Raw genomic sequence first — 25,314 nt, forward strand, 5'->3', positions numbered from 1 at the left:
AAATTAAGCGACTAATTGAAAATAAAAGTAGTAAAAAAGCAGAAGTGAAAACAGAGATGTTAGACTAGAAGTCTATAGTGAGAACTAAAAAAATGCAGGGAAAAACTAAATATAATGTATGGAAGTAGACAAGTAGTCAACTGCAAAAATAATATTGAACTATAATACTGTAGTGATTATATTGGTTTTTCGGATGCCTGGTTACATGATGCAAATATGATTACATTTAATGAAGGCATGCATCATTTCTAGACCTCTGTCATAGGTTTTCATGCTCAAACTGGTACTTCTGCACTGCACTCACTAAGACGTTCCTCTCACTCTCTCTTTTTAGGGGTACCACACATTCCATTTCAAGGAAGCTGTGCCTCTCAATTTATAACTTCCTTTTCATTCTTACCGGTTTCCATCCTGGGGGAACATAGCCTGGTCCCACAAACATAGCGTTGAAGTAGTTATAGAGTATCATGACAGTCCAGTTAATGAGCATGATGAAGTTCAGACTACCTCCGGTTGTGTCTAAGGGCCAGTACCAGAGGACAGAGTCTATCACCGCCATGATTGAGCATATGGTTATCACACTCAGGGCTATGATAGGGCCCCAATGAAAAAGCCGCTTCAGCTCGTGGAGATTCTCAAACTTCACAAATGAGCCAGGCCCACCCATATTTAGCTGAGCAGGAGGCCCGGGAGGCTCCTACTTTTAAGACCGCAAATTCGGTTTTTCGAGAAATACTTTCCATCGGTCATGAGTTTTCATGTTCTCAAAAATAGTCATTCTTCTGAAAGCAAGCTTATTGGACGGCAGGCAAAACATTACATATTGAGAGGTGGCGTAGCATTCCTTCACGAAGGCTGGTATCCTGAAGGGAATGTCGTGAACCAAAAGCCAACCTACAGCAGGAGAAAGAAAATCACATTTAATAAGAAGCAATTTTATAAACTTTCCTGAAAAAAAGTATATTTGAGTTGTGGCAATCACGTCATGTTACTTGAGAAGACCGACATTCACACTGTCATTTGCTTTTATTAATTTTGAAACTGCAGCGAGTAAACTTGTACCACACTTCATGATTACATGTATTCAACCCCAGCACGGGAAGAGCCTCATTCCCATACAGGCACCTTTCCTTACGACCAATACTTACTCTAGAAATTCTAACCAATGTATTCAGTTGAAATGGCTGCAGAGCAGACACAGGTGGTACTTCGATCGATAAAGGCCTATAGTAGTAAAAACAATATATAATGCAAACATGTTTGTTATCGTACATTATCCCATTTCAAAACAAGTTTGCTGCTATAAGATCATTGTAAAGCTGCCCAGGTAATGGGTCTTCGGTGGGACAATGTTAGAGTCTATACCGAATTCAAGAAATACAGTACTTTTGAGAAACTGACGAGTAGACTTTTGTTGTTTTTAAGGCTTGCCTAGGCAGTGCATGCGATGTCTCTTCGAAACATGCTGTATCTGCTCTGTGGAGTAAGTGCACGCCCATTTCTGCCTGTTGATTTTAATTGCTTCTTTGTAGTGGTTCTGGAAAATGCATGTTTTTTACTGGTCACTTGTTTGCATTTGCCCCTCCTTTTGTTGCTTGGTTTCCTCCCATGGGGCTTACCCTGTTACAGGTACGCTTACTCTGTTCTTAATATATGTGTTTGTCAGCGCAATTTTTTTTGCTCGGTTTGGCTCATTTTTAGGAATAGAATGGCGCCAGGCGCTCCCACCTAAATGGAACGCAAGTTCAGCTTCCAGCCTCTACTGCGCTACCTCAGCCCCACAGCACTCTAGGCTTGTTGAACAGGATTATTGCTGTTTTAACCATCCCCTTTCTTCCCGGGAGTTTAATCATACATTGTTCGGCTTTTCGCAGTATGTTGCTCCTGGTTTCCATGGAGCCTTAAGGCAATGTAGCCCCTCCCACTCCCCCTTGGACCTGGTGCTCCTGTCTCGTTCCTCACCCCTCCAACTACATTACTTGCTTGGTGCAAACATTTTGAGCTGGAGTTTGCAGCCGCTTACAATAAATATAAAACAAACATGTTTGCTCACTTTGATGGTCTCCTTTGAAGCCTGATACACCAGAATTCGGCACATTAAGATGTGCCCATAAACCCCTCCCACAACATTACTTGTTTCACACGCCTGCCTCCCTGGAGCTGTGTGCAGAAACGTGTCAGTCACAGCACTGTTTGGGCTGCTTTCGGTACCTGATCGCTACCAATAGCTTTTTTGTGTTTCTCACCATGTTTCAAAACTGTTTGACTTTCAAAATAGCTGTATATGTGTTTTATGACCCGTTGTAACTTTACGGGGTTTCACTATTCAATACCTTGTATTTTATTTGTATCGTGTCGGTCATTTGACGATCAGCTCGTATCATAGCTTTTGGGTAAAAAGCAAGCTTGTTTAAAAGGCTCATTTTTTAGGTTGAGCCTAGCAGCGTGCATGCGCTGCTCTGCGAGGCTTCTTGTTACTACTCTGTATGGGTCTGACTCCTCCCACACATTGGATAGGCTTTTGTGTGTGTCTTTCAAGAATGAAAGCAAGCAAATGGCTAAAGGCGAGTGAATGTCCCACCTCTTGAAATATTCACTCCCATGGTGTTTTGCCTCAGGAGTGAGCAGCGGCACGCAGGGTGGCAGCTGCAGTGCTCGTGGAACAGGTTACTAGGTACACAATGCATCGTGCTTGTGCTTATGCTTTCGTTTGCAATCTGGGGCCACCCGCTTTTGCTTACATTATTTTTTTTTTAAGCGCAGTTCTTTTCACAAGCGCTATTGCCTACTTTTGTGAAAGAGGTTGCGCTGTTTTTTTCTGCTGGTGATGATATTCTGCAAAACAGTCTTTAGTACGACCTCTCATAAACAGCTCTTGTATTGAATTCCACGAGGGTGGTGCAGGGCATTGTTCCACGGCCGTGCCAATACACACGTGTAGTTCCCATGTAATTATCACAGGAAGTAACAATACAACAAGGATGTACAAAAGCGCCTTCATATCACTGCTATAAAATAAAATGAGTGTGGCCTGTGCTGCTTAAGTGGTTGCTCCAACGAGGTGAACTACTGTTGGTGCCGGAGGTATTGAAGGGAGCAGGCTCTATTCTATTATGTATGAAAGTTGTATAATGTAAGATTACATCATTATAGCACCAAAGAACAAGCGCTACACTGGTTCCATGCATGCTGTCTATGTAAATATAGCGCTACTGCTTATTGTTCTATTCTTAAGCTAAGGCTTTTGCACTGCTGCCTTAAAATACACACAAATTTACCAGTGTGATACTGTCTCACGGTGCAGCATGCTACATGTACACCTGTGTGTGTATTGATGTGTTTGTATGTGTTTGCATGTGTTTGCATGTGTGTGCGTATATATGCTGGAGATATGTTTTCAGTGACAGTTACATTTACTATGACTACTGACTACAAAATAATATATTCTCGAAAGTACTATGAAATACAATTAAAGTTGCTCTAAAACACATCAACACAAAAACAACAGTTGGACAGAATGCAGAACAGCGTCATACATTCACCCCAGTAAAGAGATCTGGGCCTAAATCCATCGTTGTTTTGCTCACCATGCCATTCCAGTTTGAACCCAGCCATATGCAAATCAGTCTTGACCCTGTGCCTCATGGGAACAGTCCAGCCCGAACTGCCAAGTCAGGTCCTCCCTGGACTGGAAACAAGCATCCTTGGACCAGTTTCGGGGTTTCACCCCTCTTCAGCGAGGATTGCTTGATTCCAGTGGCATGGAGAGCACTGGACCCACGTCTGGGCATACCCGTTCCACTTGGGGTGACTAATGCAAAAACAATCGTTGATGGACAGAATGCAGAACAATGTCATACATTCACCCCAATACAGAGATCTGGGACTAAATCCATCGTTTTTTTGCTCACCATTCCATTCCAGTTTGAACCCAGCCAGATGCAAATCAGTCTTGACCATGTGCCTCACGGGAATAATCCAGCACGAACTGCCAAGCCAGGTACTCCCTGGACTGGAAACAAGCATCCTAGGACGGGTTTTAGGGTTTCACCCTTCTTCAGCCAGGATAGCTTGATTCGGAGTGAACTAAAGAATGATGATGGATTAAACCCAGATCAGTTGACTGGGGGGGGGGGGGGGGGAGTGCTGCAATGTTCAACAATCCGTCCATCATCCCCATTGGTATTGCTTTGTTCGCCCTAAGTTGGCAGGGTATGCCCAGACATGAGTCCCTTGCTCACTTTGCCACTGGATTCAAGCTAGCCTGGCTGATGACGGCTGATTAGCCAGAAACCGGTCCCAGGATGCTTGATTCCGGTCCAGGGAAGACATGGCTTGGCAGTTCGGGCTGGAATGTTCCCATGAGGCACAGGGTCAGACTGATTTGCATATGGCCATGTCTGAATTGGGGTGGCGGAGTGAGCTAAAGAATGATGATGGATCAAATCCAGATCAGTTGACTGGGAGTTAGTGCTTGCAATGTTCAACACTCCGTCCATCATCCCCTTTGGTATTGCTAAAACACATCAAAGCACTGCATAAGTCATAAAAACAAGTTATATTCCACCCTATCTTACCCACAAATTGCTTTGTGTATCAAGTTGTGTGGTGAGCTGATGATTCTTCAGTATTTTTGCAAATCATTTATTATTTCGAGTGCAAAAAAGTGAGTGGGTAAGTAGTGAAGTAAGTAGATAAACGTGGAATGATACAGTCCTAATAACATTCTTCCCCTGCTTTTTAGTGGTGTTTATTGGCAAGTGCAATATGTTTTCTAATTTAACAGATATGACACTCACAGAATATGAGTTGATTGGTCCTTCAAACTTGCAAATTAAGGGTGCATTTTTATTATATGTAAATCATTGTTTTTTTCCTTAAAACAACTGGATCCGTTTTTGCATGTTTTAAGTGGGCACATGGTCCAAGTAGGTTGCATGTGCAATTTATATTTAGTAAAAGTTGCTGCAGATGCTGTTTAGCAATTTGTGCTGGAAGGTCTTTAAGATTTTTAAAATGCCTTAAAATCCTTTAAACTTTCTGTTTTGAGCAAAACATTAAATAACTTGACCTGTATGTCAGAAGGCTGTTCGAAATGCGCTGCTTTGCGAGGCTGCTTGTTACTACTCTGTGTGTATCTGACTCCTCCCACACATTGGATTGGCTTTTGCGTGTCTTTGAAGAATGAAAGTACGCAAATGTCTAAAGGTGGGTGCATGTCCCACTTCTTTTGAAATGTTCACTCCCACTGCGTTTTGCATCGGGAGCGAGAAGCGTTGTGAACAGCGGCAGCTGCAGTGCTCGTGGATCAGGTTACTAGGTATACATAGGGTGACCAACCGTCCGTAAATTTCACGGACAGTCCATAATTTCGGCCGTCTGTCCGTTAAGGATTCTTTAACGGACGCCATTTGTCCGTAATTTTAACCGGGCACAGCTTGCCCCCACCTCCCTTCTTGACTCCGATGCTGTATGAAAGCTCAGACCCCCAGCAGCACTGTAGAGGCACAGCGGGGTGGCAACCCTCACACCTCCAGCCCTCGATGAGCTGTTAAGAGGTGCTTGAAGGTGACAGAGGGAGGGGCTGCAGGTTCAGGAGCAGGGGGCATCCATTCACATGCAAACTGCCCTGAATGCTTCTTGTATCTGCTATTTAGAGGGGCCGCCGCCTCACACATTCCATTTCTACCCAGGGCCCCAAACATCCGAGACTCGGCCAGATTACACCCCTGATTACACCGAGTCAGCACGTGGTTCTCTTCAGCAAGCTTAATTACTGTCACTAATTTGTAAGCAAACCTCGGTTCTTCAAACATGCATAATGTAATACAATAAAGAAATGGCACAAGCGCACCCACACTGGTTAACAAAGTATGGAGGACAATCAGTTCTCTTAGAGTATCTCCTGTAAGTACTGTACATCACAGTGGGGGATGGCATTTTGGACAGCCTGTCTTCTCGTTGTCTTCTGCAGGAGGGGGCGAGAAGGCCAAGATGATGCTAGAATACTGCATGCCCACCCCTGTGTTCCATCTCCTGTGAAGGCTCCTGCCCTCCCCTCAGTGATGGCTCCTGTCCCCCCATGTGGTGGCTCCTGTCCCCCCCGCCTGTGATCGCTCCTGTCCCCCCATGTTGTGGCTCCAGTCCACCCCCGCCTGTGATGGCTCCTGTCCCCCCTGTGGTGGATCCTGCCCCCCCCCCGCCCCCCCGCCTGTGGTGGCTCCTGTCCCCTAATGTAGTGGATCCTGTCTCGGCCCTGGGTGGCTTCTGTCCCAGTCCTGGAACGGCCCCTGCAGCGAGGGTGAAATTCTTAATGGGCCACTTCTCAAAAGGGCTCAGCTCAAAATTAATATGGAAATGTGGGCGAGTAAGTAAGTGAAGGGATGTGTGAATGGCTGGATGAATTAGTGAAAGGGTGAATGGATGAATGAAAGATTGAATAAATGGATAATGAGAGAGGATAGATGGATTGATGAGTGAGGGGAAGGATGGAGAGACAATGTAAATAGCTGGATATATGGGTGGAAGGGTAGCTGGATGATGGATGAGGGGAAAGATGGATAAGGGGAAGGATGATGGATGGAGGGGAAAGATGGATGGATGAGGGTAAGGATGGATGATGAGGGGATGGATGGATGATGAGGGGAAGGACAGATGGATGAATGGATGGATGATGGGTGGGTGAAAGGATGGATGGATGGAGAGTGGGTGAAAGGATGGATGGATAAGTGGGTGGGTGAAAGGATGGATGGATGGATGGATGGATGGATGATGAGTGGGTGGGTGGATGGTGGGTGGGTGGGTGAAAGGGTGGATCAGTGGGTGGGTGGATGGTGGGTGGGTAGATGATGGGGGGTAGGTGGATGAGTGAAATGATGGATGGATTGATGGATTGATAAGTGCAAGGGTGAATTAATGGACATATGAGTGAAAGGGTGGGTGTAAGGATGGACGAGTGAGTGAAAGGGAGGGTAGATGGACAAAAGGATGAATAGATGTGTGAAGGAGTGAAATGATAGATCAATGAGTGATTGGGGCAATGGATGGATTCATGAGTGGATGAGTAGATGGATGGATGGGTGGGTGGATGGATGGATGGATGGATGGATGGATGGAAGGCTAAGTGAAAGGGTCGATGGAGAGAGAAAGGGAGGATGGATGGATGACTAAAAGAGTGGATGGGTGGAAGGATTAGTAAGTGAAAGGATGGCTGGATTGGTGAAAGGGTAAATGGCTGAATGGATGAGTGAATGGATGGATGGGATGAAGAGTGGATGGATAAGTGTACAGATGGATAGGGTGAAAGGGTGGATGGATGGATGGATAATGGAGGATGAGTGAAAGGATGGATGAGGGGATTGATGAAGGGATGTATGAGTGAAATGATAGATGGAAGGATACATGATGGATAGGTTTGCAAATGGTTGAATATGTTGATGGCTGGGCTTACTTATATACTATTGCGTGACCTCTGATGTGTCTGTAAAACGTACCTATTGTCCTGAAGTTTTGTCCTGAATTTTGACCTCCTGTCCTGAATTTGTGTCCTGAATTCTGACCCTTTGTCCTGAATTTTTACACTCACCGTCCTGAATTTGCACCAATGCCAGTTGGTCACCCTAGGTATACAACGCACCGTGCTTGTGCTTGTGCTTTCGCTTGCAATCTGGGGCCGCCCTCTTTTGCTTACGTTATTTTTTTTAGAGCGCTGTGCTTTTCACAAGCGCCCGCCTCCCTCTTTTTGTGAAAGAGGTTGCGTAGTTTTATTACTGCTGTTGACGATGTTGGTAATGGTTGACATTTGATGTTCTTTGCTACTCCAGCCGGGTTTATTGCCGAATGAGGTGCTTGTGCTGCTGTTCCAACTTAAACTAAGCAGAGATTTGTGGCGACTCCTGGATTCCCAATGTGCATCCTTGCTGGCTAGCTGTGGTGCGCACGCGCATGAGAGTTTCTTTCCTACTCTGGTTTGTAAACCTTTGTAACAGCCCTACATTACGAAACCAGATATGTTGGGTAGTACCGATTATAGATGCCATAGCTCGTGCTACAGCTGGCACTCGGACAGCCTTGCTTGCATGCAGACCGGCAAAGCTTATAGCTCTCTCTAAACACTTAAAAGGTCCCAAAGACGAGACCTATTGGCTATACCAATGCTTGTTTCTTTTGTTACTGCTTTCACCTCCTACCCACTGTTTCTCGGATCCCCTTCGCTTCACGCCTTACCCCATCCTTGCTGGTTTTGAAAAAGCTTTCTCCCTTCCTGTATGCTTTAACATTTTCAAAGCACTATACTTTTGGACGTGCCCTCGGGTGCCTACAGACAGTGCTTCATTGAGTAGGTTTATAACGTAAATAAACATACTAAAACCAAATCCCAGGTTTGTATTGCAAACACCAACCAAGGTAAGACAGACGTGCAGGCAGGACAGCAGGCTGGGTGCACTGTGCCGCTCTGCCTTCAGTGCATCCCTACATGCACCTTGGAATTTGTAATTTTCTAAAAGATGCCACAACCAACATAGTCTTCTGCGCACCAGTTTCAGTACGGTATACTGACCTAGTGTCGCTTTTGTCAGGGTTTGGTGAACATCTGTATTTTTGGCCAAAACGTGAAAGGACTGGTTACACCTTTTCCTTACAGGGCACATCTGCTGCAACTGCAGTTCCACTGCTTGCACAACAAAGGGACATGTCTATTCAATAAAAAAAATTAAACAAAAAAACAAAGGGACAGGTCTGAAAATAATCTCCAGACATGATAACCAGGGCTAGCACTGCAATTTGTTCCCTGTAATTCTTTTCAAGTGCAAATTCTAAACACGTAAAGGTCTTTGATGCAGGGCTTATCAAAGGCAAAAACAACTAGATGAAAAGTAATCATTTTTCCTGGGGCCGAAGAGCACACACTGAGCTGTCGCCGTCTTTTTCCGCGTTTGTCTCTGTGTTTTAACCGCACATATGCCTGAAGGGATCCACAGACAAAACAAAGAGGAGTGTCACTCGACAAGATGTACAGTCTCAGACTACCTACCATCCTGCCCAGACGTAACCAGTGCTCCAGGAAACACCACATCCCCCACACTGTCCAGGGTGCTCTGCAAGGACATGGGGGCTTTCAGGAACCAGGAACTAGGCCAAATAAAAAAGAGAAGGGATACACACATTTTCTAAACTTAAGTATATTTTAGGCGTTCCTGCACTTATGTGCTTCCCACTGCTGCTACCCAGCTGATGATCACTTCTATGGAAGTCTGTGTTTCAGAGTACTGGATGGAACAAGGCCCACAATTCCAAAGTGGTCAGAAAGCACATGGCCATAGAAGAAACAGGACAGGAGCAAAGAACCTTCCACATCATATGCATGAGGTACCCTCACCTCATTTACAGGCCCTTTATTCATGTGGATACGAACAACTCCAGGAGCCAGTGGTTTGTGCATGTTCAAGATTATGTAAAGGTTTACATACCAATATAGAGTAATTAATTTTATTTCTTTTTACCCATAATATCGAGACACACTCTGAAAATAATCCCCAGCTGGCCACAACAGAGAGGGGACAAAGGAAAAGAAAGCTATTCACTTCTTTTTGCTTAACACAGTTGCCTCCAGCTCCCACAGCGTGTCTATTTTTTTTAAACACCCAAAGATAGATCTGGAGCTTAGCTCCTACCCATTTATTTTTCTACGTCACCAAAAAGGCAAAGCTATCCACACAGTTTGACGCCATACAACTCAACTCCATACATTTCCAATCCACACAACATAATTCAACATCAACCCACATAATTCAACAACACAATTAGACAACACATCACATACATCTAATACACACCACAGAATTCCACATCGTGCCACAAAATTAAACAGCACACCATCTAATACAAAGGTACTAAATAACACTCCACAACACAAAATTGCAATCCACATAATTACACTCCATAACACACAATGCAACTCCACATAATTCCAGTAAACCTAATACCACATAATTACTATCCACATATTTCCACTGCACACCTTGCCACATAATTCCATGACACAAATCTACTCCACGCCACACAATTCCACACCACACAATAAATTCCACAACTAACAATTTCAATCTAACCCACATAATTCCACCACACACACACACACACACACACACACTCCATAATGCATGGGCAAAAGACATTCAGGCCCATTGCATTTCCAATGCGTGTTTAATTAACAATAAATCCACTTGATTTTGGTCAATACTGTCATTAATGCTCTACAACAGCGATTCGGTCAATGTAGCGTAGAAACAAGGTGAACGATATTCGCTTGATGTCCCCATGTCTCTCTCAACCTCAGCCGCTTCTTTGTAAAGCCATGTTCTCCACTAACCCATTGTCATGGGTTCGTTTTTTGGTCTTCTTCCAAGCCACCTGTTTCTCTACTTCTTAATGAGTAATAGCATCAATAAATGATTTGCATAGGCCATAACATTGCAAACTTTTACACATGCGAAGAAGAAAGAATCGAGGAAGCAGCAGTTGTCTGTAAACACTAAGGAGAGGGTCCTGTAAAGAAGGCACCCTCAGACAGAGACCCCATTTGTCTATGACTTACGACAAACCTGTCTACCCACCCTGTCCCGAACATACACCTTTGGTCGCCAAATCTGTAGTTTTCCCTCCTCGTCCCAGCCCTATTCGTATGTCACAAGTGGGGCCTAATGGGGAGGCAGTGGATAAACTATTTGATGTCTGGTCAGTGCAGTCTGTCCAGGCTCTTGCTCACGCACCTTACTTGGATTCTAGCTTTATCATAATTGCACATTTTCCTATGTGTGCTACAGTGAAAATAACTACTGTCCTTCATTGTGGCAGAAGGATAAACTGCCATCATGACATCGACAATACAGAGAAAGGTTGGGAACCTCCCTCAGTAACTTTCTATTGGTAACTTGTAAGAGGCCTAGGTGGGTTGGGAGCGCCAACCTACCTAGGTCAGTGTGAACTTGAATGCCCAACTCATTTCTATTTAATAGAAATTGATAAAAAATTAGTACCAACAACGAGATACTAGGGATAAATGATCCTCCATGTGCATTCTCTCTTGGATTGGGACTCAGGCAGCTCATGGAGCTAAGCAGTAATGAGCAGGAATGGAAGAACCCTGATAAAGTATACTAATGGGAAAGGAAACATTTAGACTCCCAAAGATGCTTTAGAACTGCATAGAATGTAAGGAACAGTCTGACAAGAAAGAAAAGTCAGCTTGAATGTATTAAGTAAAGAATGCTTACCTGAGGAGCGTGTGGCACAGGACAAACACTCCGTAAAACAAATCCATGCACTTAAAGTGCCTCCACCTGCCATATACCACTCTTCAGAGCTTAATTTGTAAAAAAAAAATATATATAAGTGCCAGGGCTCTCGGCAAGAGGCCACCCAGCTTGCCTCTGGTAGCTATGCAAATGATAGTCCCCTTACAACTACTAACCATCACACTGCTACAGGTGTGACTATTAAGACTGTTCGAGGCACCCGAAGCTATAAGATTGACTTGGTAGCAGATATTAATTGTTCTTGAAGTATATTGAATTAATAAACAAGGGTTGTTCTGGCTATCTCTGAATTACACAAACATGGCCGCCATGTGGCAGTTCTCATAAACTCTATTTTCGCAATCTGACCTGTCGGCAGAACCCCCGATGCAGCTGGCCATTCTCAGCGCACCCGGAACTTTTTATTTACTCGAGAAGTATCCCGTAGAAGTAGATTTTAAAATATCAGCACCCGAAGGAGCGTTCGCCTCCTTGGCGCCCACGGACTTGCCTGTGTGGCTAAACGCCTTTGCACGCCTCTTGAGCGTACCGACTTCATTATTGGCGCCATTCCCCATTTAACTTTGCTGGTGAGGAGGATTTGGCTTCGGTTAGAAAGGAGTTCCATCGCAGCCTACAATACAACCACAACAGTTAGCGTAACGTGCAGCTGCGCTCCTCAGAATAGCTGTCACTTTTTATAAGTGAACCCAACTATTTCATTTGGTGGCACGAACATATTCATAAATAACTACGTTACCTATCACCTTTTAAGCCGGACCTTATTTTGTGGAACCTATGAATTCTAATTTTAGGGAACTTCTGACCGTGTTTCCAATTCTGGGATAAATAAGGAAGAGACTTGATATATGTCCCCTTACATTACTGCATAAATAGAGCTTGTTGATGGTTAATGTCCTGATGAAGACATATTGTATATGTCGAAACGCGTTGACTGGAGACCATTTAACTTTCTTTTTATCTGTTTTGTGAATACATTTGTATCAATGTTTTATCAATTGTGATTACTGTGTTGAATTTTTATCTCTCTTTTTATCAAATTAAAATACAAACAATTTTTCCCACTGAACTAGTTTGTTTGTTTAATCTATTGTGTATTCTCCTTAGTTTATGCCTGGGATTGTTTTTCTCACATATTGTTTACCCTGTCCCAGGATATCTATCCTTATCAGGGGGTCCTTGCTACCTACAATAGTTCTCATAAACGCCAGTGCCAAAAATTAAGTAGCAGTGCCATGCACCGGAAACCACAGGCTCAAATTAAGCACGGTCACTCTTCCTCCGCAAAGTCAGTGCCCACCCTAAGCACATATTGCAGTTTTCCTCAGACTGCCTGTCTCTGAAACAGCTCAGCGTATTCACTGCAGGCCATACGTCAATACAAACACAAAGAGATTTGCTTTGTTCGCCCTAAGTTGGCAGGATATGCCCAGACGTGGGTCCCTTGCTCACTTTGCCACTGAATTCAAGCTAACCTATTGCTTGGTTCTCATTAAGTTGGCAGGGTATGCTCAGACATGGGTCCCTTGACCACTTTGCCACTGGATTCAAGCTAGCCTGGCTGATGAAGGGTGTTACACAGAAACTGGTCACAGGATGCTTGTTTCCGGTTCAGGGAAGACCTGGCTTAGCAGTTAGGACTGAACTGTTCCTATGAGGCATAGGGTCAAGACAGATTTGCATATAGCTGGGTCTGAACTGAGGTGAGGTGGGGAAGTGAGCTAAAGAATGATGATGGATTCAACCCAGATCTGTGACTGGGGATGAGTGTCTGAAACGTTTCAGGGCTCCGTCCATCATCTGTAAGTCTTCTGCCGTCGCATGCCTTTCTTTTAACAGCAGAATACTTATTCCCCGTTTCTAAATGGTTTTATATATGCGGTCACTTGCCTTATAGTGAAGTAGTGTTTAGCTGATGGGGGACTCTTTGGAAGCTGATTTATTTGTTTGTACTCTCCTCAGTTTATGTATTTTTTTGGGTTTCACTTTCTTTATATCTGCGAGGCACTGCACTTTCTCTGTGGTTCTCCAATCAGCCGAAAGTGCTCCAGCCCTGTTTTGCCGCTGCTTGTGCCATATTAGTGGAGGACGTGTTGTGACATTCTCAGGCCCCGTTTCACTTCCGGTTGGAGTGCGCTCAGTGCTGATGGGGGCAGTCTAGTTCTCCCAGCTTACATACTACTTAACCTCTTGGCTGCTAAGGCTTTATTGAGTTTCCTATTTAATTTCCATTGAAATCAATGGAAAGTCCATGACGAGTTACCCTTGTCATTAGCGCTGAAGTGGTTAAGGACATGCAAAGGTGGGCACGCAGCGGACATCTGTAAGTTTGCTACCGTCGCATGCCTTTCTTTTAATTGCAGAATACTTATTCCCCGTTTCTAAAGGGTTTTATATGTGCTGTCACTTGCCTTATAGTGAAGTAGTCTTTAGCTGAAGGGGGGACTCTTTGGAAGTTGATGTATTCGTTTTTACTCTCCTCAGTTTATGTGTTTTTGTTGGTTTCACTTACTTTATATCTGTGAGGCACTGCACTTTCTATGTGGTTCTCCAATCAGCCAAAGGTGCTCCCGCGCTGGTCTGCCGTGGCTTGTGCCGTTTGAGCGGAGGGCGTGTTGCGACATCTTCTCAGGACCTGTTTCACTTCCGGTTGGAGTGTGCGCAGTTTTGGTGGGGGCAGTTTAGTTCTCCCAGCCTACAAACTACTTAAGGATATGCAAAGGCGGGCGCGCAGAGGACACGCAGACGGTCACGCAAAGGCAAGCCCGTCTGCGCACGTCCGGAGCCAGGACCCCTGGTTGTTCCTCTGGGGATATAGTGTGCTACTCTTCCGAAGAGATCGTTGTTTGTAGGATAATAGCAGACGACTGCCTCCACTCCATCGTAGTGGGTACAGGAATGAATGGATGTGGGAAATGCAATTTTTTGTTTACTGCAGTCACTGATGAAGGAAAGGGGCCTTGGAGCCCGCCAACCACTCCCTACTTTCGCTGTCATTAAACTGCAGGTCGCTAGGGAAACACAGCCATGAAATTCGAGATCTATTTACGGATCAAAACTTAATGAGTGCCTCCTTATGCCATCCGTTACCCAAATGTTGTAATCCTAGGGGACTTGAATTTACATTTGGGTACAGGTCTTAGGTCTAGAACAGTTAGTCCAAACTTCTACGCATATCAGGGGCCACATATTAGATAATAGCTTTTCTAATAGTATTCAGGTGGAAGCTTTGCCACCTGTGCTTATAGTATGGTCCTATCATTTGATCCTCACTTTCAAGGTTAAGAATCCTAGGAAGGTCTCTAGCAAACAGAGACAGGGGTCAGAGACTATATTTACTCGGAAATGGTCTTTACTTACCCCAGATTCTTTTAAGGACAAACTGGCTTTGAGCGCACCAGAATTAACAGCCGCCACACAGATCGCATACAAACTTGGATTGGATTAAGGAGGCAGTGGACTCCTTAACACCTCAGAAACCCTGCAAGAGTGAACGCTTAAATCCTTCAGCGGAATGGTTCTCAGAGGAATTAGCATTGCTTAAAAAAAGAGTTTAAACATCTTGAACGTTGTTGGAGGGTGAACTATCAGACTGGGGACAAGATTAAATATCTAGAAGCGCTTACATTTTTATCACAAACAAATTAGGAGAACGTGCAGGGACTTTTATACTAATAACATTGAATCTGCAAAAAATATCTCAAAAAATATTTTAAGTATAGTGAAACAACTCACTTCCTTGGAGCGCGTTACAACAGTACTGCCAACATCAGCAGACTACTGTGACAAAGTAGCAAGTTTCTTCATGGAAAAAATAGAAAGGATTTATGCTACCTTTCCTGAAACCAGTAGGAATTAGGTTTATGCTCCACCTAAGAATGAAAAACTGTGAGGGAAGCTTTATTTTTCATCCACCAGTGGAAAGAGAAGTACTCCAACTTATGTCAGTAGTCAAATCAGGTTCCCCCATGGATATTATCCCTCCGATTAGGCTATTAAAAGGGAGAGAAACTATTGCACCGGTGGTTACAAACCTGCTGAATCGGTCTTTCAGCTCGGGTCAGGTTCCAAACAACTGGAAACTTGCAATGGTGGTGCCGTTATTAAAGAAACCATCTTTGGACCTTGTACTTCCAGAAAATCTGAGACTAGTATCATTGCTCCTATTCTTTGCAAAAATTGCAGAGGAATTTTTAAACACTCAATTGACTAAATTTATGGAAGAATGCCAGGTGCTTCATGAAACTCAATCTGGCTTTAGGGGGCGCTACATAGCACTGAATCAGCCTTACTCCTGGCTTCGGAGGCACTAAAAATATCAGCTGATGAGGGAAGGACGACAGCATTGATCTTGTTGGATCTGAGTGCGGCTTTTGATATGGCCTCCCGCTGCCTTATTCTGGAACGTCGTTTGGATGCTGGTATCAGAGGTGGTACATGGGAATGGATCAAACACTTCCTACAGAATAGATCCTTCCAGGTTGTACAACGCCCCTTCAAGTCTGAGATACGCCCTGTGTCCCAAGGCGTACCACAGGGCTCTGCTCTAAGCCCAACATTTTTCAATGTGTATATGCGCCCACTTGCAGATATTGTACTGAAACATGGGATAAAACTGGTGTCATATGCTGATGACACCCAGCTGATTATTACATTGGAGCAAAAGGATATAGAGGCGACGCCTGAATTTAAAGCTTGCTTAAGTGACCTAGCAAATTGGATGAAGCTCAGCTGCCTGCAATTAAACGCAGGCAAAACTGATATCTTGGTAATTGGTAAACAGCCTTCCATTTGGTCACAAAGGTGGTGACCAGAAGAACTAGGACCAACCCCGACGCCCGAACCAAAGATTAAAAATGTGGGAGTCTGGTTTGACAACACCTTATCTTTCACAGAACAGATATCAACCAGGCACGTGTTTTGGCCTAAGAATGCTCCAAAACTTTTTAGATATTCCTCCTCCAGATGCCAAAAAACACATTATGCAGGCATGGTTGCATCTCATCTAGATTACTGCAACATCCTCTATTGAGGGGTAACAAAAAGCAATTTCAATATGCTGCAGAAAGTTCAAAATGCAGCAGCCCGGGTGATATTGAACATCATGAGGCGTTCCACTGTGGGAACGGCCCTAAGGGAGCTACACTGGCTACCAGTGCAGGCCAGAGTTACTTTTAAGGCTCTGTGTTTCTGCCATAGGATTCTCAATGAGAGAGCGCCTAGGCATCTTCACCCATTACTTACCCCTTACAGACCTATTCGGAATCTTAAGTCCGCGGGCAAGGCTAAGTTGGTGTTGCCAAAAATCCAAAAGGCATGTTTGGGAGATGGGTCTTGTGTCTTTTTATCAGCCAAAGCATAGAATAAACTGCATTTGGAGCCGAGTATGCAGCCTTCTGAAATGATGTTTCGGAGAAATTTTAAGACTTGGTTCTTTCAGTCATCCCCAGGGGGACTGGTGTTAATCTAGTTTTTTTTGTAATATAGGTCTTTTTGCTAGGACTAGGGGTGGGTGGATAGGGTTCGGCTGTTTAAAGACTGGGAGGTCTTAGTGCGGGGACACTCCATTGGAGTAGCCAAGTCCTCTGTAAACTTTAATCTAATCTAATCTCCTTGTGTTTGCTTTGTTCGCCCTAAATTGGCAGGGTATGCCCAGACGTGGGTCCCTTGCTCACTTTGCCACTGGATTCAGGCTAGCCTAGCTGATGAAGGGTGTTACCCAGAAACCAGTCCCAGGATGCTTGTTTCCGCTTCAGGGAGAACCTGGCTTAGCAGTTCGGGCTGGACTGTTCCCATGAGGCACACGGTCAAGACTGATTTGCATATAGCTGGGTCTGAACTGAGATGGAAAAATGAGCTAAAAAATGATGATGGATTCAACCAAGATCTGTGACTGGGGGTGAGTGTTTGAAAAGTTTTAGCGCTCCGTACATCATCTGCTTTATACCGCAATGCTTACCAGTGTCTGCAAAACACAATCAACCTCCCCAACATTCAACTTACGATTTAGCAGACTAAAACTCAAATTGGAACTGGGACCACTCAATAAAGAAGTTCTATATCAAAAATAAGTTTAAAAGATTATAGAAATCTTAATGTGAACCATAAAGAAAAATATATAGATTGGCATTAAAACTCAGATACAGAACACCACTGATTACAAAACAGAGATAGAGACCCAATTCACAGATGGTGTCAGCTGCATAATACTAGCCTCTGACCCCACCAAGGAACTTACTAGACTCAACGTCAAAAAACAAGGTTGGTGGAGGGTCTAAGGGGAAAATTATTTAAAGACTAAAGGACAGACAAACCCCTTATTCACAGTAGAACAATACAAAAGGACTGTCAATGGTCTGTACAACTAATGGGGGCAAAGAAAAATGTGACGGACTCTGTGTCTACCTATAAAGTGTGTACAACAAAAAGGAAATGAATCCCATCAGCCCACCCATATGGCAGAGCTTCATCATCTGGGATAGAACCAAAGATGGTCCGGTTAAGGAGCCACACACCTGTTGGAATTATGTGCTTCTCCAAACCTAAGGAACCACCAGTGATGGATCATACCAAAAGTCAAATCAGTTTGGAATGGTGTGAGATGTTAAATGGCAGTGAGAAAAAAGTGTGCAAAAAGAATCAAAAAGTAAGATGTAAAATTGGCTACCATGATTTAAGGAAAACTTTATTAGGGAAAATCATGGTGTCAAGATTAAAATGAGTGTGAGACAGTTTGACACAATAACTGTCTATTAAGGATGGTATTTGGTCAACATGTTTCAGCCATTGTAGGAAAGTGTACCCGGCTTTCGTCAGGACCTCTTAAACACTACTGCAATTAAGCTTGACCTAAGCTTAGTGAAAAAAGCAAAAATTAACTCAAACTAACCTACCGTACATTGGATTTTCCAGACGGGGATGTCTGTTTCATAAGGTATTTAGGATTCTTTCCTAAAAAGGAAGATACGCAACAAGGGACAACAAATAGGTAGAACACAGACACACATTTCTATTATTTTTGCGCCATATGTTTCTTTATGCCAATAGGTCATTCTCCAAAACGATAGAGATGTTTTTTTATTTATTTTCACTCACCCAAAAATGCTTGGGAGAAAGCCTCACCTCTTCCTGGCCACTGCTCAGGGTTGGAGTCCCCGCTCTAATTCGTGAAATAGAATAGTGGGTGTCTGGTTAGATCACATCCATACGAATGATTCACTAGCACAAAGTGCTAAAAACCTAGGCATTGTTTCTGAGTCCATGACAGACAGCAACTGCACGGGCTGCTGTGAGAGTGAGACACTGTTAGTAACAAATCTCTGATTCTAACAATATATCAATGTAAGAGCAGTGAAAAAAGCTCTTCAAGGCTGGCTGATAGCGAACCTAGTTCATTTAGTAACAATAATGCATAAGGAGCTCATCAAACTCCACTTTGTAATTGTAATCCAACAGCCTATATGCTGATATCCAGAGCGCTCTCCTAAGAATGAAAATAGAGAAACGCTTCGCTGTGTAAAGCTGGAAAATAAGCGCTCTCCTAAGTATGAAGTAGGAAACGGCTTCGCTTTACAGAGCTGCATGAGTTTTTACTTGCCTGGAACAGGGAGGAAGTTGATATGTGTTACATGGGCCAATGAGGATGCTCCATAGCTGTAGGGCCAGAGTGGAAACTGCAGTATCAACCAATGGAACTGTTTTTACTAGAACAGGAAGTGGCTGCTTCTCAAAGGAAGTGTGCCACAGTGCAACACAGCGAAGGGTTTCTCTATTTTCATTCTTAGGAGAGCACTCTGGATATCAGCATATAGGCTATTGGATTACAATTACAAAGTGGAGTTTGATGAGCTCCTTATGCATTATTGTTACTAAATGAACTAGGTTCGCTAGCAGCCAGCCTTGAAGAGCTTTTTTCACTGCTCTTACATTGATATATTGTTAGAATCAGAGATTTGTTACTAACAGTGTCTCACTCCAACGGCAGCCCTTGCAGTTGCTGTCTGGCATGTACTCAGAAACAATGACTAGGTTTTTAGCACTTTGTGCTAGTGAATCATTAGTATGGATGTGATCTAACCAGACACCCACTATTCTATTTCACGAATTAGAGCGGGGCCTCCAACCCTGAGCAGTGGCCAGGACGAGGTGAGGCTTTCTCCCTAGCATTTTTGGGTGAGTAAAAATAAATAAAAAAACATCTCTATCGTTTTGGAGAATGACCTATTGGCATAAAGAAACATATGGCGCAAAAATAATAGAAATGTGTGTGTGTTCTACCTATTTGTTGTCCCTTGTTGTGTATCTTCCTTTTTAGGAAAGAATCCTAAATACCTTATGAAACAGACTCCCCCGTCTGGAAAATCCAATGTACGGTAGGATGTTTTGTATCATTAGTTGGAGTTAATTTTTGCTTTTTTCACTAAGCTTAGGTCAAGCTTAATTGCAGTAGTGTTTAAGAGGTCCTGACGAAAGCCGGGTACACTTTCCTACAATGGCTGAAACATGTTGACCAAATACCATCCTTAATAGACAGTCATTGTGTCAAACTGTCACACTCATTTTAATCTGGACACCATGATTTTCCCTAATAAAGTTTTCCTTAAATCATGGTAGCCAATTTTACATCTCACTTTTTGATTCTTTTTGCACACTTTTTTCTCACTGCAATTTAACATCCCACACCATTCCAAACTAATTTGACTTTTGGTATGATCCATCACTGGTGGTTCCTTAGGTTTGGAGAAGCACATAATTCCAACAGGTGTGTGGCTCCTTAACCGGACCATCTTTGGTTCTATCCCAGATGATGAAGCTCTGCCATATGGGTGGGTTGATGGGATTAATTTCCTTTTTGTTGTACACACTTTATAGGTAGACACAGAGTCCGTCACATTTTTCTTTGCCCCCATTAGTTGTACAGACCATTTGTATTGTTACTTACTAGACTCATCAAAGCTTCAAATGATGTGGCTCTTGAAGAGGGTTATCTTACAGAACTAGAGTAAGATTTTCTTAATAAGAAACAACCCAGAATGCCTACCATGTACACCCTACATAAGGTTCACAAGAACCCTACACACCCCCCGGGACACCCAATTGTATCAGGATGCAGCTCTATTTTGGAACCATTATGTAAATATGTGTATTTTCTTCTAACACCCTGTGCTAAAACCATTATGAGCTTCCTTGAAGAGACCATGGAAACCATTTGACTGGTTGACAAATTGATATTCAATCCCATAAAACAGCTAATGCTCACTATGGACATTATGTCTCTCTACACAAGTATACCCCAAAGATCTGCCTTGGATATTGTAAGGTCGGTCTTAAATAACAGACCCCAACCGGTCAGAGTCCCTACTGACTTTATCCTGACGCTGCTAGACATCGCCATGATTTTTTTCATGGTCATTTCTTTCTTCAAACCAAAGGCGTTGTAATGGGCGCAGGCTATGCACCTGTTCCAGCCATATAATATAGATAACTTTGAGAACAACCCATATTATAACAATATAGTTCTTTGGAAATGCTATATTGATTATGTACTGCTAATCTGGACTGGTAGTGAAGGAAAACTCAGGGCTTTTCATGATTGGCTTTATGAAAAATCGCAATATATAAAATGAAAGATCAAATACAGTCCCACGAACATTGACTTTGACATCACTATCAGAGCTTACAAAAGCCGACTGTACACAACCCTTTTCAGAAAGAGTAGTGAAAGGAACACCTTATTACGCTATACCAGTCACCACCCCACAAACCTGAGGGACAATCTGCCATATGGGCAATTCCTGAGGCTATGCAGGAATTACTCACAGAAACAAGATTTTCAAGAATCTGAGGACTTACACAAAAGATTAGCAGAACGGGGCTACCCCAAGGGCTTACTGAAAAGAGGCCATATTAGGGCATGGCACAACTCAACAGAAACACTCTTTGATCACATACCTCAGGTGAATAAAACCATGGACAGAATGATCTGTGTCACTGCTTTCTGCACAAGTTCAATGACATAAGGCGGATTGTAAATAATTACTGGAGACTGATATCTGATGATATTGACATGAGGGAACTACCTACGCATTCGTTTAGAAAAGGGAAAAGTGTCTGCGATCACGTAGTCTGCTCCTGCCTCGAAACTCCCCCTCAACCTTCTTTATGTTCCCTGTGGAACTTGCCGCAGATCATTGGGCATTTCAGATGTGGCAACTGCAAGGCGTGTAACTTAATAATGGAGACAAAAAGTTTTAGTCACCAAGAACAGAGGATGCAGCTAAAAGATCATACCAATTACAATAGCACCAATGTGATTTACGCTATTGACCCGAGAGCAGAAGACGGCCCAGGACCAGGGTTCGATTCCCGGCGCGGCAGGTTTCTGGACCAGGGTCAGCGGACTCGATAATTCTCTCGCCTCGGTGCCCACTCTGATCAGCGATCACACTCGGCAACTCTGGGCATTAGCTTGCCTCATCTTCACTAACGGCCCCACCAAACCGCCGGGGATGCCTGGTCTCACCCTGGAGATACCCATTAAGGGACCATCTCTCAGGGAAGCCAGGAAGGGTTTCGCAGCGGTCGAAGCGCCTTGGGACCCTCCGGGTAAGTAGTGCGCTATATAAATGCCTATACATTTACATTACATTTTACACATTTGTGGTTTACTCTACATTGGTCAGGCTGGACAGAAGGTAAAAGCCCGAAAACTGCAACAATGCAGCAGTGTACTTCGTAAAGTCCAGGGGGCTCCTTTGGTTGAACACTTTCACACACAAAAACACCCAGTGGAGAGTATGACATGGCTAGTCCTTGAGAAGTTGGCTTTAGGCCCAAGGGTCGGTAAACTAGTGGGTATTCTGAATCTGTGAGAGTGCAAATGTATGGACCTGTTGGGCACAGTAAATAAAGCACAGTAAATAAAGGGCTGAATGAACAGGAGGAAACTAATAGACCACTATCCATGTTTAACACAGGATGAGCTTGTCTCATCCCCCACTGTATCCACCAGATTAAATTACAACACGTCCTGTTTTGACCGACTAGATAGTTTTCAGAGACCGGGTTCGTTCTTCTCCTTTTTTTCCCGGTACACTCATCCTTGCCTCACACTGTGCCGTGATTTGAGTGGGGAATTATTTTCTACATAGACATCTTTCTGTATGAATATGAAATCATGTGCATCTGTGATGCCTGCATGATGCACAGCCATGTACACGCAATGGGTATAAAACCATAACTTTAGCCTCTTAGAAACCATGGATACAGTATGACAGACATGCGATCCACACATATTTTTCTGTATGAACACTCTTTGCCAATCGTTTGACATGGTTTTATGTACTGGGTTTTAGCAAATGTGATAGACGCAGGACTAGTGGGACTCCTATTATTTAACCTAATCAGTTTCTAAGATTTCATGCAACTTACTGTTAGACTGCATAGAAACTGGGACATCGCTTTTTAATTCCATCAGTAAAAGTGTGTGTAGGTTTTGAAGCAACGTGGCAAAGCCTGTATGTGTTATTGACTTTGTCCAGTCACTGTCGGGTCACAAGAAAAGTGTGACAGTGTACTTTTAATTCACAAGAGGCTCTCCTTCCTTTTTATGATTACCTCATGCTAATACTGTTATGGACATATGCTAAGTCCTCACTAGTCGATTGCCCGTATTTGATTTCTTTTATTTCATTGAAGACCTCCTTTTACCGTGGAAAGGTTACTATCACACGCTCCCTTCCCAGACGCCGTCTGACGCAAGGGGGGGACAACAGCTAGCGACTTCAGACAACGTACAAGTCAGTGAGTGGACGCTGACCGTATCGGCTTCTATTTGTGGATCCCCTCTCCAGGACTCCTCATACAATATGCGCTCAGAGACGGTTCCCGAATATAGGTAGGTGCGGCCTTCCTAAATAGCTTGATTTTGGTATTACGATTCCTCCGTGTAGGAAGTAACCCAAACTCGGCCATTCTTTGTCAATTACAGATCCGATGGATTCGGCATCATTCATGTTTAAGCACCAAGTGATATTTAAATAGATTGTTCCAGGCGCCTAAGATGCTTTTGGGGGTGAGTACCTTTGGTACATATTGTCCCACTGAATTGGCCAGTTTTTTATTCTGATCAATAGGGATTTTTGTACAGTACATATACATGCATGATCCTTTTAGGACCCTCAGATTGTTCGTTTGTGGAGCTTCACAGCCCTAGTTTCGATCCTGTTGCAACCAAGGTGTAAAGAAAAAAAAACCCTTAGGCGAGCCTACCCTACACATCATGAACTACATCTTTTTCGGTCTTCTCGCCTTATAATTTCAATGTGATGGATGTGCCAATTATTTCCAGCTCATCCAAAGATTGGTTCCGTTTGAACCAATAAAGAATTGCTTGCTGATCTTCCAGCCCCCAGGAGTGTCGCGATTGCAAGCAGCGCTACTACTATTGCGCGCCACTAACCTGAGAACTTCTTGATCAGCAGGAACGATGCGATGAATGTCCTTCTGACTTATCTGAACACAGCACCCAGTGGTGTCTTTAAGAACACCTCCTGAATGGGTATTTGCGAGAAGCCGGGAGGATAAGGCGCAGGGGGGCACACGGATCGATGGAAGGGTCCTCGGGGTCTGATACTGCAGAATCCGTAGTGAAGGGACGTACTGCAGCGTGGAGAAATAAAGGACAGGTATAAGTCCCGGTTCCACAAAAGTACACTTCCTTCCCCGACCCCAATCTCTGGCACTTACCAAGGAACACTTCAGATGTTCTCTAAAGGAAATAACAATATGTTCCTTCGTCCTCTGCGAATGGTGAGAAAGTTATTCGTCACTTTCTCGTGAGGGCAGAATCCTCATAGTCTCGGCTTTACCCCGGGGATAGCGGAAAAGTATTTTCAATCCGTGGATTTTGCTTCCTCAATACAGCTTGAGAAACAAAGGAATATGTCTTAGCACACTCTACCAAGCTACACACTCAAACGCTTGGTAATACTGAAGGCGCAGCAGGATGCTAGCAGGATCTCGGACAAACAATAAACAGAGAGTAGAAGAACGATCCCGTTCTCCTAGGGTTATACTTGCAGTTGGTCGGAAGTTACTTCACTCCATTGACCACGCTGGCTTTTGATCGGTAAAAGGGCTTGAACTAGGCTGGCCACGCAGGCTCTTGATCGGCGATGATTTCCTGAGACTGAACACGCAGGCTCTTGATCGGCGATGATTTCCTCTCGCACACTCCGGCGGGGATCACCATCCGCCACAACCAAAACCAAGAAAACAATTGTCAAGCGCCGATCTGTTTCCAAGGAGGAGTTAGATAGGCTCCGCCTTCTTTCCTTTTCTCCAGCGCCGCTTGGCCTTCTGGGACATGTAGTTTAGAGGGATTCCTCGTACTTGTTTCCCTTTCCTACTTTCCTTCGCTGCGTCTGTGTAAGCGATCATGACAGAACCCCCTCTCGAGGACTGCCGACTCGGCGGTCGACCCGGTTTCCCAGGGAACTGCTCATGAAATGCGGCTACCAAATCAGGGCAATGCAAATGATCCGCGGGCTCCCATGTTCTGTCCTCCGGACCATACCCTTTCCAATCTACCAGATACTGAATCCGGCCATGCAAAATACGAGAGTCCAGGACTTGTTGCACTTCGTATTCCTCCTGGCCATCCACCTCCAGAGCAGGGGGCCGTACTGGCAATCGCATGTTCAAGGGGCAAGGCCTGAGGAGGGACACATGGAACACCGGATGTATGGACCAGGAAAGTGGAAGAGACAACCTCATGGCCACTGAGTTCACCACCTCACTGATGCTGTAAGGCCCCACAAACTTAGGTTTAAGTTTATTTACTCCTTTTAAATGGATGTTCTTTGTGGAGAGCCACACCTTGTCCCCCACCTGATATGTCGGCTCCTCGGACCTCCTGCGATCCGCAAATAGTTTATGAGCTGCTTGCGCCTTCTCCAAACAATGTCTTGCATCTATAAGGATGGCCCTCAGATGG

General features: G+C 44.0%; 1 protein-coding gene across 1 annotated transcript in view; it reads right to left on the bottom strand.

Annotated features, from left to right (window-relative positions):
* The window catches only part of ZDHHC6 (zDHHC palmitoyltransferase 6), a 136,235-nt gene that overhangs the window by 103,200 nt on the left and 7,721 nt on the right, over window positions 1-25,314 (bottom strand). The window contains exon 2 of the mRNA XM_086922790.1: window positions 401-894. Coding sequence (XP_086778916.1) covers window positions 401-667 — 267 coding nt within the window. The 5' untranslated portion in view covers window positions 668-894. The remainder of the gene's footprint in view (window positions 1-400; window positions 895-25,314) is intronic.

Source organism: Lissotriton vulgaris, chromosome 5 (assembly GCF_964263255.1).
Source record: "Lissotriton vulgaris chromosome 5, aLisVul1.2, whole genome shotgun sequence".
Taxonomy (NCBI): Eukaryota; Metazoa; Chordata; class Amphibia; order Caudata; family Salamandridae; genus Lissotriton; species Lissotriton vulgaris.